This window comes from Gorilla gorilla, chromosome 1, assembly GCF_029281585.2.
Source record: "Gorilla gorilla gorilla isolate KB3781 chromosome 1, NHGRI_mGorGor1-v2.1_pri, whole genome shotgun sequence".
Lineage (NCBI taxonomy): Eukaryota > Metazoa > Chordata > Mammalia > Primates > Hominidae > Gorilla > Gorilla gorilla.
The window spans coordinates 170412360-170430506 of record NC_073224.2 but is presented as its reverse complement, the minus strand read 5'-3'; the positions used below and the strand labels follow the sequence as shown (position 1 = coordinate 170430506).

Sequence of the window (18147 nt, the reverse complement as noted above, 5' to 3'; positions counted from 1 at the left end):
AATCAACCCAAGTGCCCATCAATGATAGACTAGATAAAGAAAATGTGGTACATACACACGTGGAAAACTATGCAGCCATAAAAAGGAACAAGATCATGTTCTTTGCTGGGACATGGATGGAGCTGGAAGCCATTATTCAGCAAACTAACACAGGAACAGAAAATCAAACACCACATGTTCTCACTTTTAAGTGGGAGCTGAACGATGAGAACACATGGACACAGGAAGGTGAACACACCCACAGGGGCCTGTCAGGGGCAGCAGGGCACCATGGCTGGTGCATGCTGGGCTTAATACTTGGGTGGTGGGTTGATAGGTGCAGCAAACCACTGTGGCAACCATTTACCTATGTACATCCTGCACATGTGTCCTGGGAGTTAAAATTAAAAAAAATTAAGAGCATGCAATTTCTTAATATAATAACACAATTTTAGAATTAGGAAAACTTTTGCTTGCTTTAACTACATAATATCCATTTTAGAATGAAAAAAAGCATTTAAAATTTTTGTATACCTATAAAACCACCTAGAGATGGCAGAGACTTTTTCAGAATGTTTGTATATGGTAATGTGTTGGTGAAGTTATCTACATTGTTTTTAAAGATATATTTCATTCTTGACTAGTCTTTTTACTCAGTTTTTATCTAAGGTAAACTTTCTGTTGGAGTACTGGCATGATAAATTTAGTCTGAATTTCTTGTGAGACAGAATTGCTAATTTGTTATAACACTACACAGAACAAGGTCTTGTGAAATAGCAATCTGTTTTTAAAAGACTTGTGGTGTGAGAAAAATTTTAAAAACTATTATGAATTTGCATCATGCTTAAAAATTAATAGTACATAAAGAAAGGATGAAGAATAGTCAAACATTTTGAAGAACAAGATGAGGCTCCTTGTTCTCCCTAGATATCAGTGCTGATTATAAAGCTTGAGTAATCAGGACAGTTTTTTCAGTTTTCAACTTGCATAGAATAGAAAGAACAAATTGCACATCCCCAAAAATAAACCAATGAACTGATACATGATATGCTATGCAGTAATGTAAGCATTCATTCCATGGGGAGGAAAGTAGAAAAGTAGAATGAATCCCTACCTCACACCATACAAAGAATCAATTTCAGATGATTTAAAGTCTGAAAGGTAAAACATTAAAGTTGTAAGCCTTTTAGAATACAACATAGAAAAATACATTCATAACCTGGGTGGGGGGGGTAATAAAGGTTTTCTTAAGCTAGATATAAAGCATATTCCATAAAGGAAAGTATTGATAAAGTTATCAATTAAAGCTTATTTTTATAAAAATACACCACCATGTGAAGATTGAAAGCCAAAGAAGTGATACAACTGACAGAGGATTAAAATCTAGGCTACACACACAGACATAGATATACAAATCAAGAAAACCCAATGAAAATTAGTGAAATATATAAATAAGCAATTCATATTGAAAATGGGAATGGTAAACCTATTAAAAGGTGCTCAACCTCATAAGTAAGCAAGGAAATGTGAATGTAAACCTTAATAAAGTACCTTTTTACACCCCTTAGACTGGACAACATGAAAATGTCTGATAATACCAAGTATTGCCAGAGTGTGGACCAAGAAAAACTCTTACAAATACTAATAAAACTGTAAACAATGTGAAAAACAATTTAATATTGACTGTGTCATACCCTGAAACAGAAATCCACTCCTAGGTGACACATTAACTAGAAAAATTTTTATGCACATTCATAAAGAGATATAAACAAACATGTTCCCAACAGTATTATTTATAATAGTAAAAACTGTCATCAGAATGTGAATGTGATGAGTTTATACAATTAACTATTATGCAGCATTAAAAATCAGTCAACCAGAGTGACACATATGAAGATGAATCATTCTTATTTACATACTGTTGATATTTTAAAAATCAAAAGCAATTTGCAAAAGAATGCATACTGTATTATATCATTTATATAAGGGTTACCTATGCTAAGCGATACAAAAATATTGTTAGTACTCAAAGTGCACAAAATGTATAAATGTATAAATGTACAAATAAATACAAAATTTAGAAATGAGGATATCTTTTGTGTGTGGGGGAATGGGGTGGACAGAGAGAGGAATGGGAGAGGAGGCTTCAGTCATATCCATAATGCTTTCTTAATGGGCATAATGGGTATATCAGTGGTCATTGTATTTTTTCATCTTAAACAGGCAAATTAATGTTTAGAAAATAATTATTCAAATGAATTAAAATCCACAATAAAGAAGCATTTTCTTTAGCTAGAACAGATTGTTAATTTGAGAGGCCAATTTCATAGTAAAAGCCCTCTAACAAATTCATTTGAAGAAAAATCTTAATGACCTACCTCCATTTTCTATTCAGAACCTCAGCCTGGTTTTTCAAAAACTAACCACAAGCATCACTCTACACCCTTACAGTACCCCACTCATACTGATCCTGTCTTACTAAGGTCTACTGTCTCTGAGGTTTTCAGACCTTCATCTTCATGCATCAAAATTCAGTAATGTTTTCTATTTCCCTAATTACCAGTATCTAATTAAGCCAATCCTGTTAAGATACTAACAACTCAAAAACTAAAAGTGTTATCTTCTCTATATGTAGTTTTATTTTAATGAGTAATTGACAAAGGGGATATCTTTTACGACAAGTGTAGCATTTCAGGCATCCAAAGGGAAATATTCAAAGATATTTGACATCTTATTGTTTAATATCGCCATGAGTTTTATTTTCAAATAAGGTTAGTCTTGCTTATCCTAAGAAGCATTATCATTTCAAAGATTTTAGCAGTGTGGGTCAAAGAAATTGATTAACAACTTGCAAAATTTTATAGCCTTAATGTCTAAACATTTATAGATGTAATAGGAACATCAAATCTGTTAAAACTGCCTTGATCTAATTTGTAAAATGGTGATAGTTTTTAGTGTTAGGCCTCTGCTTGAACAACATCCAAAGTATATTTAGCATTCATCTTTCTCCAATTTTTAGACAGTCATCTGCATTTCCAGAGGGTTGATGACAGGGCAGCTTGAAGTTTAAAGACAGCACCTGAATTTGCATTTCAATAGTTCCATAATTCTATGAAACCACTGAAATCTCTTCAATGTCTCATTGTTTAAATAGTAAAGGTGGCCAGATTTTGTTCAAGATTCATAATCTTACAAAAATATGGAGCCGTTGTATTCAAAGCTTATTCTAAAGAGAATACCTTCTCTTTACACCTTATAATCCTGTTTGTTAAAACCCGTAACCATTAGGTGGACATCTGAACATATTTAAAACATTTTATCCATTGGATTTTTATGGTCCAAAATCAAGATTCTAGGACAAGATAAATGGGAAAGGAGGACATGTAGTTTGAAATGCGTTATATCAGCACCATCAATTTTTAATTCGGGGTTCCAAAATTATCTTTTTCTCCATTGGAAAGGAATACGTTTGTTTTCACGTAGGAAACTACTTCCACTTAACACACAGAAGGTAACTTCATTGGTAGGTATGCTGCCTGTATGCAAGGATCTGCAGTTACTCATAACTGGCTGTGTTTTTAAACAGAATAATTTTTGTCAAATATTTTGATACAAAAGAATGAAGCCTGAAGTTAAAATAAGAAATTCTGGGCTCAAGTGCAGGGCAACTGGACACCCTTATGAGATGAGCCTTTGTGCCCTTCCTGTAAGTGTGGATTAGATTACCCACCACCTAGATTTAAGAAAGGATTAAATGAAAGAATATATGTGAAAGTACTGTGTTGACTGTATTAAAAAGAACTGGAAACCCATAAAGGACCGCTATAATTGTGTAATTGTTGTGCCAGGTTATTTTGTCAATACATTTTTAATTAGCACCTAAAATATTTCATGTCACTTCATCCAGCAGAGACATTGAGATGTGGCAAAATGTTTAAAAGGACAACACTATAGGTGAAAAAAAGCAGAGCACAACAGTAGTCAATTCAAAAAAAATTCTTTTAACAATTTTATTCCATTTCCTTGCCATTTTCAGAACCCTTTCTTTTGGTGTTTTGTAACAATATAAAAAACGATCTGGCTTTTCAAAATATACTCCTTTTCCTTTCTATATGCAAATGATATGAAACACTGGCAAGTTGTCCTTAAAAGTCAGCCCACCTTCATGGCCCAGATAAAGTGGGCAATAATTCCTCTCTAGGTCCTCCGCACATTAGGTGCCAGTCTTTGAAGTCTCTTCCTAGACAATTTCTAGCAGCCAGGAAACATAATTTTTGACCTTGAAGACTTTAGCATTCCAAATCTAAGAATACAATCAGGTGTGTTTTCTTTTGGCAAACTGTGAGCTTACACACACCCCCAGAGTGGCATTTGAATGCTGTGCACAGTCTTGACTGTGTTCGAGGTTAGAGAACTAAAGACAAGATTCTTTCTCTCTTGTAATGAAGAAACAAAAACCACATAGCCTATATTCCACAAAAGAATACCAGCATAATATATCCTTTTTTAAAGATGTAATTCATTAGATGTGTGTAGAGAATAAACGTGTAAATATAGGCTGGGAATGGTGGCTCACGTCTGTGATCCCAGCATTTTGGGAGGCCGAGACAGGTGGATCACCTGAGGTCAGGAGTTTGAGACCAGCCTGGGCAACATGGTGAAACCCCGTCTCTACTAAAAATACAAAAAAATCATCCGGGCGTGGTGGCACGCGCCTGTAATCCCATCTACTCGGGAGGCTGAGGCGGGAAGATCGCTTGAACCGGGGAGGAAGAGGTTGCAGTGAGCCGAGATCGCGCCATTGCACTCCAACCTGGGCAACAAGAGCGAAACTCCGTTTCAAAAAAAAAAAAAAAGTGTAAATATAGTACTAGCTTCATCGATATGTCTTGCTGCTTCTGGGACTTTAGAGAAGCGTACGAGAAGAAAAGAAAGTGTGTGTGCCTTTACGTAAGGGAGCATATGAGAGAGAGAGAGAGTGTGTGTGTGTGTGTGTGTGTGTCAGAGGGAGAGAATGTTCATGGCAGGAGGAGCGGCGGTGAATATATGAAGGGAAGTTGGGAAAACCCTTCCCTTTTTGTGCATTCCCAGGGCAGCAGCCGCAACCCCAGAATGAGGAGAGGACTTGAGAGCAGGCACAAGGTTCGCTGCCATGACTGATGTGAAGCGACCTGACGCACAAGCGGAGACTTATCTCCTTGGCAGCCAACAACCTGCAGCAGGCAAGGCGGGCGGGGGAGGAAACCCCGAGGAGGCGCTCCCGGCCGCCTCTTTGCTGAGATAGCAGGAGCAGCAGCCTGAGGAGCCACGAGCTCAGCGTCACTAAGCTAGTGCGGGTGCAGGGGCGCTCAGGCAGGCGCACAGGCCGGGAGCCGCTTCTGCCGCTCAGGCGGCCGCGCTGCAGGAAGCCAAGCCGCGCTGCCCGAGCGCCCGGGGCTGGCCCGCGAGCGGGAGGAGCCGGCGGCCGCGCTCCGCCCCCCGCTGAGATTCGTGCCACCTGCCTCGAACACCACGGAGGCGAGAGGAACCCAGAGAGCTCGGCCTCTCGTCCCGTTCTCGAAAAGCAGCCTATCGTGACGGAGCCGGGAGAAGGCTAGCGTTTCAATCCTGTGCAGGACTGGGATTTTTCTTCTCATAATTTGGGGGAGCCGGAGTAGAGGTCAGAGGGACAGGCGAGGATCTCAAAAAGAGACCGAGGGTTGTGAACATGGTTACCCCCTCCTATCATTGGAAAATCTCCTTGACATTTTTCACACTTTGAAGCAGCTGCAGCTGGTGTCGTCGGAAAAGGGGGTGGGAAAAAAGAGAGGGGGCGGGGAGAGCGGTGAGACACAGCCAAGAGCCATGAGCGGCGCCTCCTCGCCTGCCAATCCTGGCACCTGTGCGCCGAGCCACTGCACCGAGGAGGACCCTACTCCGGGTGAACACCGGGCTTGAAGCCACGGACACCCAGCCCCAGTGCAGCGGGTTCTCGCCGGCGGGACCTGCAGCCGCCCACTCGGGCCACCGCCACCGCCTCCTGCAGTTGCGGAGCGCTCAGCCCCTCCGAGACGCCCGCTGCGCCCTGGCCCCTGGGGATCCTCGCCCTGCACAGGCGCGGCAACGGGCAGGGGTTGTTACGGAGTTGGGTGCAGGATTCGCCTTTCCTGCTTGTCTCTTCTCCGCCCAGGATTTATTGTCTGTGGAGCCTTCTGGGGGCGGGGAGGGAGCTGCGCCTCCGCCACCGCCGCCGCCGCCGCTGCTGCTGCGGTCGCTAGCGCGGCGCGCTGGGTAGGCTGAGGCTGGGGAGTGGACGCGCTCCTGCCTCCCCCGCCGGCGCTTCGGGCTTCCCCTCAGCCGCTTCCCGCGGGAACCTCTCCAGCCGTCCACCTGAAGGGCACTGGCATCATGGTCTAACGTGGCACCTTCCTGGATTCCCCTCTATCTCCTGTTCTTCCTACCTTCTACTCCTTCCCTCCTCTTCTCCTCCTCCGAGGACCCTGGCGCCCACTCCACTGCGGACCCCTGAACACTTAAGGAATAACCCTTGGCAGCTGCACGACTACGCTCTCCAAAACCTCATGGGCAGTTTCTCCCGCCGGCGATGTGAGTAAGGCACGCTCGCTCCGTGGCGGAGGGTGCTGCGGGGGCCCAGCCGCGTGCGGCCGCGGCGACCGTAGGCGCGCGAGGTGTGGGACCCCAGAGGCCGGCCGGGGGCGGGGGTGGCAGGGCGGGAGGCTTCGGCGCTCGCGGGGAGCTGCTTGTGCGGTGGCCGAGGGAGGCGGCGATGATGTGGTAGGTTGCAGAGCATTTGGAAATGGGGTGCTAACTGGGCGGGTGCATGGGAGCACCGAGTAGCTTGAGCTGGCAAGAGACCTTAAAGGGTTACATACTGCGAAAAGGAAAGGTAAATGTTGGGCGCTGGTGCTGGGACCATTGGTTCCGCTGAAATTAGGTTTAGCTCCTCGTTATTATCTTGGGTATCTCCGGTCAGCTTTTTTCCCAGAGGTGCCTGAGGGATGAAGCGCGTGTTTGATCGTGACACACACACACACTCACACACACTTGTGGCAGGACGCACTTGTCTCTTTATCTTGGAAGGTGTTGTATCAATGTCTCGATGTCTGTTTGAAAAAATACAATTAGAAGATTTTTCTGTGATTGGGATTGAAGGGAAAGGGTGGGGTTTGGGGGGATGGAGGGGAGGAAGGAACATGAAAGACTGGAGGACGGAAAGAAGTGGGGGAGCGTGTTCCCTGGGAGTCAGGGAGAACCTTGCCTCCCTCCCTGTCAGCTAGACAACTCCTGCCCACACATCTCCTTTGTGTGGCACGAGAAGCTGGTGAACCTGCCTATTCCCAATCCAGCGCTGGGTCCCCTTGAGGATCTTGCGTCCTCCTCTCCGAGTTATTAAGGATGCAGGACGTGTTTCGGATTCGACGTGGAAAGAGGGAGGGAAGCACATTAGCATTAAGGTAATCATGGCACCCTGGCTCGTGGACTATTAGATTGGCTACCAGTGGTCTCTAATCTTACTGTTTGCAGAGTCAAGAATGGGGGCGGGGGTTGGGGGACTGTATAGATTGCCTTTTAAAATAGTGTGACTTCATAATAACGGAGATGGCTGCAAGATTGCTTCCTTACACTACTTCTCGGCCATCAGGGCTGAATAAAGGACCCGCCTCCGCCCTCTACTCCCGCTCTTCTCTGGCTGTCTCTTCCCCATCAAGTCATAAAGCGAGCGGGTTGGGCGAGAGGGCACAGCTCGAGGCAGAGAAGAGACGGGGTCACTTTCACAACTCCCAGGAATCGGCTTCAGAAAGGAACCATCTGCGACTCCCACGTTCCTTTCGAAGTTCTCCTTCAAAAGGAATTACAAAAAAAAAAAAAAAGCGATGGGGGTGGGGATCGGTAAGACACAGGGGTCCTCCCCCTGCTCTTTTCAATTACTTTCCCAATACTCTTTCAACACATCGAATTTACCTGCAGTGGTAACTGGGTCAGCAGGTAAATAGATTTGTATCTGTACATGTCGAAATGTGGCTCTCCTGATGGATGAAAAGCAATTTTTTGTGAGCATATTCTAACCTAGGCGAAATTGCTAAGCACAATAGAGATTTTTATAGCGTGGGCGAGAAGAGTGCATTCCAGCGAAAGCAGGACACGTGATCCCTCCAACGGGTGAGATACAGTATTAGGAACTCGATTTTCTTTGTTCCAGCCTGAGCCTATGAGATGTTCAGCATCCTGGTTGCTTAAGTCCTCCTATAGAAGGAAAATAATAATAATAATAAAGTTGATCGGAGGCGAAATAGAGGGAAAATAAGCACAGGTAGACATGCGTGAACGGTTTGAAAGCTTCGCCTCTGCCTTTTTTTACCGCCCACCCTTCACCCCCACCCCTTGCTCCAGCCAGCCCCCTATTTTAAAATGAGGCATTTCCTCTGGGAGACGGTGGAAAAGTTCTCCAGCCCCTGCACACGTGGGTTCTCCAGCACTTCAGAACCTGCTGTGATTCGCAACAGATTACACCACCTTCCCAGTCCAAGTGTCACGCCTCCGTCCAGGCTTCCTTGAATTGGCTTCCAGGAAGGACTCTAAGTGAACTACCACGAGGTGTTTTTTGTTTGTTTGTTGTTTTTTGTTTGTTTGTTTTTACAAAAGACAGTAAAGCAATGAAGTCTTTACTTTTTAGAAATCATTGATTGCACAGGGGGAAAAATGAGCAAGTAGGGATGTAGGAATGATTTTATGTTTCCTTAAGATTCATATGGCTAAAGTATATTGGGGGTGTGTTTAGTGATTGCGTTTGGACTTCTGAGGTGTCTCAGGCCTGTGGAAAATGTCCTGAGGTCAGAATATTTATTAATTTAGTGGAGATATAACTTGTTTATGACCCAACATTTAGAGTTACCTGACTTGGAGATTTCTTATTTCATTTTCACTTAATGTTTTATAATCCATCTTAGTAGGCTAAAGTTTTTAAAAGGTGGTTTATTTATGTGTTATGCTGCATTGCATCATACTAATATGTAATGATAAGAAAAAGTCAATTTTCATGACTTATTATGAGGTGAGAGTTCTTTATACATTTTTAAGAAAAAACTGACTATCCAAGAAAAAATGTGTACTTACCATGGCCAACACTTAAATTCTACATCACTTGTGTCTGCACATATGCAGCTTAGAATTAGAAACAACTTCATAAAGAAACCTGGTCCAGTTGCAGTAGCCATGTTTTATTCAGAATTTTAGTGCAGCTTTAGGCTGTCATTAACATTTTCCCAATTAAATTCTTATTCCACTTTCTTTTTTAAGCTTTTAATTTTTCTAATTCCCTTATAAAATACAGAACATAAGCTTAAAGTGTTTTTGTGAGTCTGCATTTTTGTTTTCTTTGGATTTCAAAAAATCACGAAGATATAAATTAATATGAATGTTATTGCTTATGAAAGTAATAAACTATATTATCTATATGATGTTCATTCCAGTGGTACTTGTAGATCTCTCTTATTTCAGCATATAGTACATGATTAAATATTTGATACAAAAACTTGGTCTTGTTAATCACAACTTTAAAACATTCACTTTTTAGAACAGGTAAAATATTGATGTTAGGTTTTAATTGATGTATCAAAATTACACTTATAGATACTAAAATTTTATTTTCTGAATGACTGTGGCCCCAATATAAGAAGGAATCACACATTCCATGAGATTATAACTTCATTGCTTACTCAGATTAACCGACTACACGAAGAGTAACCAATTATTGATGAATTATTATCTGAATTATTTATGGATTCTTATTACATTTTCTTTCTTCACATAAATTATTTCATAGTTTTTTGAAAAAATTATTTCAAACATATATGCTGTTGAACACAATAGTTATAATAGCCACACTATCACTGAAAGACATTATTTGTTGTATTTTGTTGTCTCTAATAGCAGTGACTGCTTTGCAGAGTATCATCCACATTCTTTTTTGGAGCCATGTAAATTTGCAAGATGACTTTAGGGGAATGTTAATTCAAATCTGTGACATATAACAGACTTTTAGTTTATGACGAGCCGAGTTACCATTAACTAATTTTTATTGCCACGGAAAGATATCATTGGAGATGACTCTAGGCTCTTTGGAGAACGTTGAAGTTTTCACTCTGAATTTCTTTAATTTAGCAGTCAACATCAGTCTTCAATAGAGAGTTTTCAATGTTTCAATATTAAGAAATAAAATTTTAATATAAAGATAGCAATTTAAACCTATAATGAAGCAAATTATATTATATTCTGATGGAACAAAAAAGCAAATTATATAAGCTATTATAATTAAATCAAATGCCTAAATCAAAAAAAAAGGAGATTCATAGACAGGCTTCACATATGTTTTAAAAAACTTATTTGTGAATTGTCAATAAAAACTCAAAATGAAAAGTGGCACTATAAATCAACAATGTTCGAATGATGGTTGCCACAAATCAATAGTATTTTTTCTTTATGTGGCTTTTAACCATGTTATTTATGTGACTCAGGTTTCAATCATTAGAAATAATTACATTTTTATAGAAACAACTGTAGAGTATTACCCTGAGATAGTGAAAGAGGAGTAAGAAAAACTTAGGTATGTCTAGAAGTAATATGCAATCTTAGGTAATACATCTCTTTTAACAAGGTAAAACAGAGGTGGCAATAATTACTATTTTATAACTGCAGGACATACCAAAGAAGACAAAGGGGTACATGAAATGTGGTTTGGAAATTTTAGAAGAGTGAAGTATAAACTTTTTTGTATAGATTAGTTTTTCTGTAGTAATGTGTGTGTGGGGTATGTGTGTGTGTGGTTCTGTTTAGTGATAGCATAGTATAATTATGTATATTATATAATGGTGTAATTAAAAGCATGCCATTTAAATAATCAAATATGTCTATTTCCTATCTCAAAAAAAGTGAATATGCTCAGAAATCCATGAACATCACTTGTCATATTGCCTCCCCTACCATAGTACCTGAACTGTAATCATAATTATAATAAGTTACTGCTTGCTAAACTCCTACCATGAGTCATGTGCTTTACTTCAAAATAATCCTATAGGAAGCATGATTCTCACTGTTTTAAAGATTAGAAAACTGAAACTCAAAGACAGCAAGTGGCAAATCCATGCCACGTGGAAAGTGATGGGCCAAGATTTAAGCCCAGATTTGGCCCCTGTTCATTTTTCCCCATTCTGTGCTCTCTTCTTCATGGCATAAATTGAAGTTCGGTAAATAACTGAAATCTGTAGATTATGGAAGTTTTTCCTGGTGTACAAAGAAAAATTAAGATTTTGAACCAGCTTTTGAAAGCTGTATATTTGGTGATAATACACCCTATTATTTTTGGACTATTATTTAATGTAGGTATAGAAAATACTGTTGCTTATTATCTTGGAATAATTCATGACAGAAATTCAATAATCTAGTAGAATCTGTCATATAAAAGTACATTATGGAAGTTTTCAATGAAGCAAATTTTGAGTCAATAGCTGTCATGTCTATTTTGAAACTATGATGATGCACTTGATAATTAAGCCCCTGGGGAGGCATCATATATGCTAATTAAATTATTATTCATAATAGAAACATTATCATTTGTCATTCAAAGACATGAGAAAAATATTAAATACATTAATAACCCAAAGGATTTCCTGTGTACACTCATTCTCATTTTATTGTTCGTCTCTTAATAAACTACTTAAAATCTCTATACAAAATATTATTTTATTTCAATACACGTGAAAGGAATAGTAGTTGTCAGAGATGAAGCATTGAAATGTCTATTAACATTGACATGATGTGTTTAAATATTTTAACAATGGAGCAGTTGTTTACATTGTTTAAAGAATTCATTTATAGGCTTCTTAAAGATGCAGTTTCTTCAGTTGTGCCAGGATATTTTTGCTGTACATGAAGTTCAGTAAGGTTGAAAGCATACTTAACACAAGGGGATAGGTATGCCCAAGGTAGTATCATAACAAATGGCTTAAGTTAAAAACAGTGGAACTCTAGGATACTTGTGTGTGTGGCGGGGTGGGTCAGATGAGGGAGATATTTAAATGTTGTAGTACTCAAGAGGTAAAGTAGTATGAGAACAAGTGAGAAGCTATTGATTTCAATTATAGAAAAGAGGTAGCTGACCTTAAAACAAAACAATAGCATAAATATTATCATTATCATCATGAAATTTTCATAGGTAAAAAGAAATGGTACTGTGAAAAGCAGAAAAACAGAGCTAACAGAGGAAAATTTGGGACAAACAATTGGAAAAGAGCTGTTAGACAAGTCACTGAGAAACTAGAGGATTTTATGTTATTATATTGAAAAAGATAAGAATACTCTGGTGTAGTGGCAAAATACTTTATAGATGCTTGGCCGTATTGTCAATTTGTTCAATAATGGAAGGAAAGGTAAGAAATGAACTTTATTAAGATAGTGCCTAAGTATTATGAAGACATTTGTTGCACTAAGAAGGTAGGTAATGGACACAAAGCTAAAATATGCCAGCTGAACTTAAAGAATTAATGTGTCACAGATGGTGTAACTAAAACAATTAAAAATTGCAAATAATAGACTTATAAATACTAACTACTTAAGTGTTCTGCATCAAAAGTATTCATCATTGTAGTTCTTACCACCAGTAGGCACCTTACAGAACCATGTTGGATGGAAATATACCTTGGACCACATATTTTGAGCACTCATAAAATTAAATAGTTACTATCCAGTGTTATTCTGATCAGTGTAATTCAAGACATGAAAAAAATTTCTTCCCTATATCAAGTGTGATTAATTTATTAAGACAATTATAAAAGCTATTGTAATTAAATCAAATACCTAGTTAAACTTAGAGTGAGTGTTAAATATTAGCGAAGTCCTTAGGCTAATATCGTATTGTTGAACACTGGGCACACCACACACATACACATACAGCTGTAATTGTTCTATTTCACAACACATATGCACACACAAACATAGCTGTAATCTTACTATTTCAGGAGTTTATAACACTTCAGAGCTGAAAAGGAATTTAGAGGGTCTCATTTTATAAAAAGAAGAAACAGAGGCCCCACCAAGTATACTTTCTTGCTGAGGGTCATCCAACTGTTAATGGGAGAAATAGCAATAAAATCAGGTCTTGTAGCTCCCACTGTCTGCCAGTAAAATCACACCCTTGGAACTACTGGGGTCTCTTACACCCGAGCAAAGTAGAAGAGAGAAAGGAACCTTAATTCAATAGATCCAATTAATATAGCTAGCCAATTTGATGACACTATCCAAAAAGCATTTCTTTTTCATTGACTTTTTGGCCTGAATTTCAATCTGAGTTTAATTTTTGGTCTTAATTATGCCCTGAGTTTTTATTTGGCTTAAGCATTTTGGACAATTGCCTTATCCTCCACTTTGACTTGACTGTCTAGGCAGACTCCTATGCTATAAATTTAACATCTGTTAAGTATCCTATTTTTAAAATATCTTTATTTAAGAAATGTGGAATTAATTTTCACTAATATTGAAGCACTCTAAATTTGGATACTATATCCTTTCTTAAAACATTAAAATTAAAATGTTCTTTTTAAATCATTGATCTTTTTAGGATAATGCCAGCTAAATGAATGTTAGATGATGAAGAAATGTTCAATTCATTTTAAATAAATAAATTATCTTCTAAATTTGCTCATTTTATTAGGGGTCAACCAATGAGTTTTCTCACCAAAAATCAAGGAGGACTTTAAGTGCTGTTAGGGCTTTCTATAAACTATTACTTCAAATATGAATTAGGAAACCATTCTAATCAGGAAAATAAAATACAATACAGTTGGAATTTGTAAAACAGACTCATTTCTGAGAAGTTTTTTGCATTATTAAGTTACATTTTGGGCTGGGTGACTGTAATCCAGCACTTTGGGAGGTTGAGGTGGGATGATTGCTTGAGTCCAGGAGTGTGAGACCAACTTGGGCAATTCAGTGAGATGTTGTACCTACTTTTTTTTTTTTTTAAGTAGCCAAGAGTGGTGGTGCTCACCTGTAGTCCCACCTACTCAGGAGGCTGAGGTGGGAAGATTGCTTTCGCTTAGGAGGCAGAGGTTGCAGTGAGTTGAGATCACACTACTGTACTCCAGGCTGGGTGACAGAGTGACACTCTGAAAAAAAAAAAAGTTACTTTGGAAGGTCCTTTAAAATAGTAAGATCCTTCCTTCTTCTAAATACCTGGTTAAACATCTGTTATGACTTAGTTCTTCTGTTACAAGACAAATTTGAAATAAACGTTTCATTTATATTTTTTCTAATGCTAAAATTCTTAGTCCACCATATCTAGAAGCTTTGATTACAGGTAAATTTAAGGCAAGATGTTTTATAACCCGCCAGCAAACCATATTAGCAATGATTATAAAGCATTTTTGAAATTGTGGTATAAAGCTCTTAAAATAAATATTTGGGTTGTAAACAATGAAATGTAGAAATATTTACAAAGAAAAGTTTTGATTAAACAAGATATCTACATACTTACACAGTCCCATCTAATAACCCTTTTTAAAAGACATAACTCCTTATTAAGGAAATAATGTTTTAAATTGAAGAAACACCATGATGACTAAATTAATGCATCACATATCAGCACATTAGCTATGCTTTTCATTTGTAAAATGGTTCCTATTCATGCCAGCTTTCAGTGTACTGTTCAGAGGCTCGTGGGTGTGATGGAACGGAACATATTTCTGCATCTGTGAATGTAATCCCACACACCATTTTACATGACAAAATCTGAATGTCCTAAGTCTAGGTGTTAACAGTAATACAAGATGTCAACTTTTCCCAGTCCAGGGTTCGAATTATTCCAAAATAATACCTGTTTTATCTTTTGCACTATCTGATTTTATTTAATGAGCGGTTATTTACACATGTAATATAAGGAGGATGGACGTTTTTTGTTTGTTTACTCACTTTTTCTGCCTCGTCATATCTAAGGTTTGCTTCCTGCAGACAAAAAGCAAGCCACTGAAACTCAAACACAGTAGACATCAATGTGGGACGTGAACACAGGGGGCTGGATACAAAGATGATGTGCTTTTGTACTTTGGTACAAGAAGAAACTACTAGAACTGTTATGCATGTTTAAGTTCCATATAAAAATCATAGGTAAACTTACCCATAATTTATATAAAGGAATATGTTGTTAATCTCCTTCCCCCTCTTCCCTAGTAGAATTTCTTTGTATAATCATGTGTGAAAAATAGATAGAAATGCATGAAAATCTGATGGTAGTTTCTTTTGCTGTGCAGAAGCTCTTTAGTTTAATTAGATCCCATTTGTCAATTTTGGCTTTTGTTGCCATTGCTTTTGGTGTTTTAGACATGAAGTCCTTGCCCATGCCTATGTCCTGAATGGTAATGCCTAGGTTTTCTTCTAGGGTTTTTATGGCTTTAGGTCTAATGTTTAAGTCTTTAATCCATCTTGAATTAATTTTTGTATAAGGTGTAAGGAAGGGATCCAGTTTCAGCTTTCTACATCTGGCTAGCCAGTTTTCCCAGCACCATTTATTAAATAGGGAATCCTTTCTCCATTGCTTGTTTTTCTCAGGTTTGTCAAAGATCAGATAGTTGTAGATATGCGGTGTTATTTCTGAGGGCTCTGTTCTGTTCCATTGATCTATATCTCTGTTTTGGTACCAGTGCCATGCTGTTTTGGTTACTGTAGCCTTGTAGTATAGTTTGAAGTCAGGTAGTGTGATGCCTCCAGCTTTGTTATTTTGGCTTAGGATTGACTTGGTGATGCAGGCTCTTTTTTGGTTCCATATGAACTTTAAAGTAGTTTTTTCCAATTCTGTGAAGAAAGTCATTGGTAGCTTGATGGGGATGGCATTGAATCTATAAATTACCTTGGGCAGTTTGGCCATTTTCATGATATTGATTCTTCCTACCCTACAAAATCAGAGAAAATTTTCACAACCTACTCATCTGACAAAGGGCTAATATCCAGAATCTACAATGAACTCAAACAAATTTACAAGAAAAAAGCAAACAACCCCATCAAAAAGTGGGCGAAGGACATGAACAGACACTTCTCAAAAGAAGACATTTATGCAGCCAAAAAACACATGAAAAAATGCTGACCATCACTGGCCATCAGAGAAATGCAAATCAAAACCACAATGAGATACCATATCACACCAGTTAGAATGGCAATCATTAAAAAGTCAGGAAACAACAGGTGCTGGAGAGGATGTGGAGAAATAGGAACACTTTTACACTGTTGGTGGGACTGTAAACTAGTTCAACCATTGTGGAAGTCAGTGTGGCGATTCCTCAGGGATCTAGAACCAGAAATACCATTTGACCAAGCCATTCCATTACTGGGTATATACCCAAAGGACTATAAATCATGCTGCTATAAAGACACATGCACACGTATGCTTATTGTGGCACTATTCACAATAGCAAAGACTTGGAACCAACCCAAATGTCCAACAATGATAGACTGGATTAAGAAAATGTGGCACATATACACCATGGAATACTATGCGGCCATAAAAAATAATGAGTTCATGTCCTTTGTAGGGACGTGGATGAAATTGGAAATCATCATTCTCAGTAAACTATCGCAAGAACAAAAAACCAAACACCGCATATTCTCAGTCATAGGTGTGAATTGAACAGTGAGAACACATGGACACAGGAAGGGGAACATCACACTCTGGGGACTGTTTTGGGGTGGGGGGAGGGGGGAGGGATAGCTTTAGGAGATATACCTAATGCTAAATGATGAGTTAATGGGTGCAGCACACCAGCATGGCACATGTATACATATGTAACCTGCACATTGTGCACATGTACCCTAAAACTTAAAGTAGAATAATAATAAAATAAAATAAAGTAAAAAGAAATGCATGGAAAAAAAGTTGTATTTTAGTCCTGGTAATATCGATGAATACTTCCTTGTTTTAAATGCCACTTAATGGTTTTAATATTATTGCTTAACAATGGAAAAAAATAGCATATTTTAGTTTAGAAGATAGAAACTTTATTGGGTGTCAAGAGTTATAATTTAATGAATCAACATAATAAAATGTAATGTGATAGCTTCTAGTATTTATATTAAAAAGGAAGGTAACAAAAAAATCCTAAAATGTTTACTTGGGTTTTGTATTCTCTTTTTCTGGATGTGAGTCCAGTGAGAAATTTACCCTCACACTGAGTAAAGATCACCATTAATTTGAATATGAATATAGTTTAATGAAACTTCAGAATCCCTTGGTTACATTCTCCACATATCTTTTTTTAAAAAATAAAAAAGGTTAAACCTTTAAACTGTGTGATTTGTGTGATCACACAAAGGTCACTTTATATTGGTATTTTTAGGATACTTCAATATATGGACCATTCATTCATTCCCAGCATCATTGTTTAAATAATTATTTAAATGACTGTTTCCCAAACCAGTATGTATGTGGAGACTCACTGGATATTTTATCCCAAGCAAACTAGCTCACAGCCTGGTGCAGAAAAAGATGCATGTTGTGTGAATGAATGTTTGAATGAATGAATGGTTCCACTTATTCTTCTGAATGCCTCTAAATGACTCTTGTAGCCATTAGCACAGTTTCCCTCAATTCCTTCTTCTCCTCCTTTCTGAGAACATCATAGGATTGTGCTTCCCAGCCATAGCCATATGACTTGCTAAGGTAAGGAGTGTCTCTTTTGAATAGAAGCTTTTTTTTTTTTTTTTTTTTTTTTTTGGTAGAGCCAGCATCTTCCCATGTTGCCCATGCTGGTCTCAAACTCCTGGGCTGAAGCAGTCCTCCTGCCTTCGCCTCCCAAAGTGTTGGGCTTACAGGTGTGAGCCACTGCACCTGGCCTGAATAGAAGTGTTTATGACCCAGTGCACTGCTTGCTCTTTCCCTAATATAGTAATTGTGGAAGCACATGTCATGATAGAGCCTCCATCGTCCTGGTCCATGAACAATTACACTAAATGCAGTCCTCCTGGCACATAGGTATTTGACATGTGGTGTGAGAAAGAAATAAAGCATTGATATGTTGGGATTTGGGGAGTTGTTTGTTAATAGAGAATAACCTACTCTTCCCTCCTTCTCAAATGTATTGAGTTTCAAAGACAAAGGGTAAGTGAAATCCTATTCTATTAAAAGTAGAA

General features: G+C 38.6%; 1 protein-coding gene across 3 annotated transcripts in view; it reads left to right on the top strand.

Annotated features, from left to right (window-relative positions):
* The first annotated feature begins 5003 nt into the window (after positions 1-5003).
* LRRC7 (leucine rich repeat containing 7) overlaps positions 5004-18147 on the top strand; it is a 570226-nt gene continuing 557082 nt past the window's right edge. Inside the window, exon 1 of one of the 3 annotated variants that reach the window (XM_031004477.3) lies at positions 5004-6564. In XM_031004477.3, coding sequence (XP_030860337.1) covers positions 6563-6564 — 2 coding nt within the window. In that variant the 5' untranslated portion in view covers positions 5004-6562. Of the gene's footprint in view, positions 6565-7186; positions 7434-18147 lie in introns of those variants that run through there. The other 2 variants (XM_031004470.3, XM_063697691.1) reach the window with 2 other exon arrangements.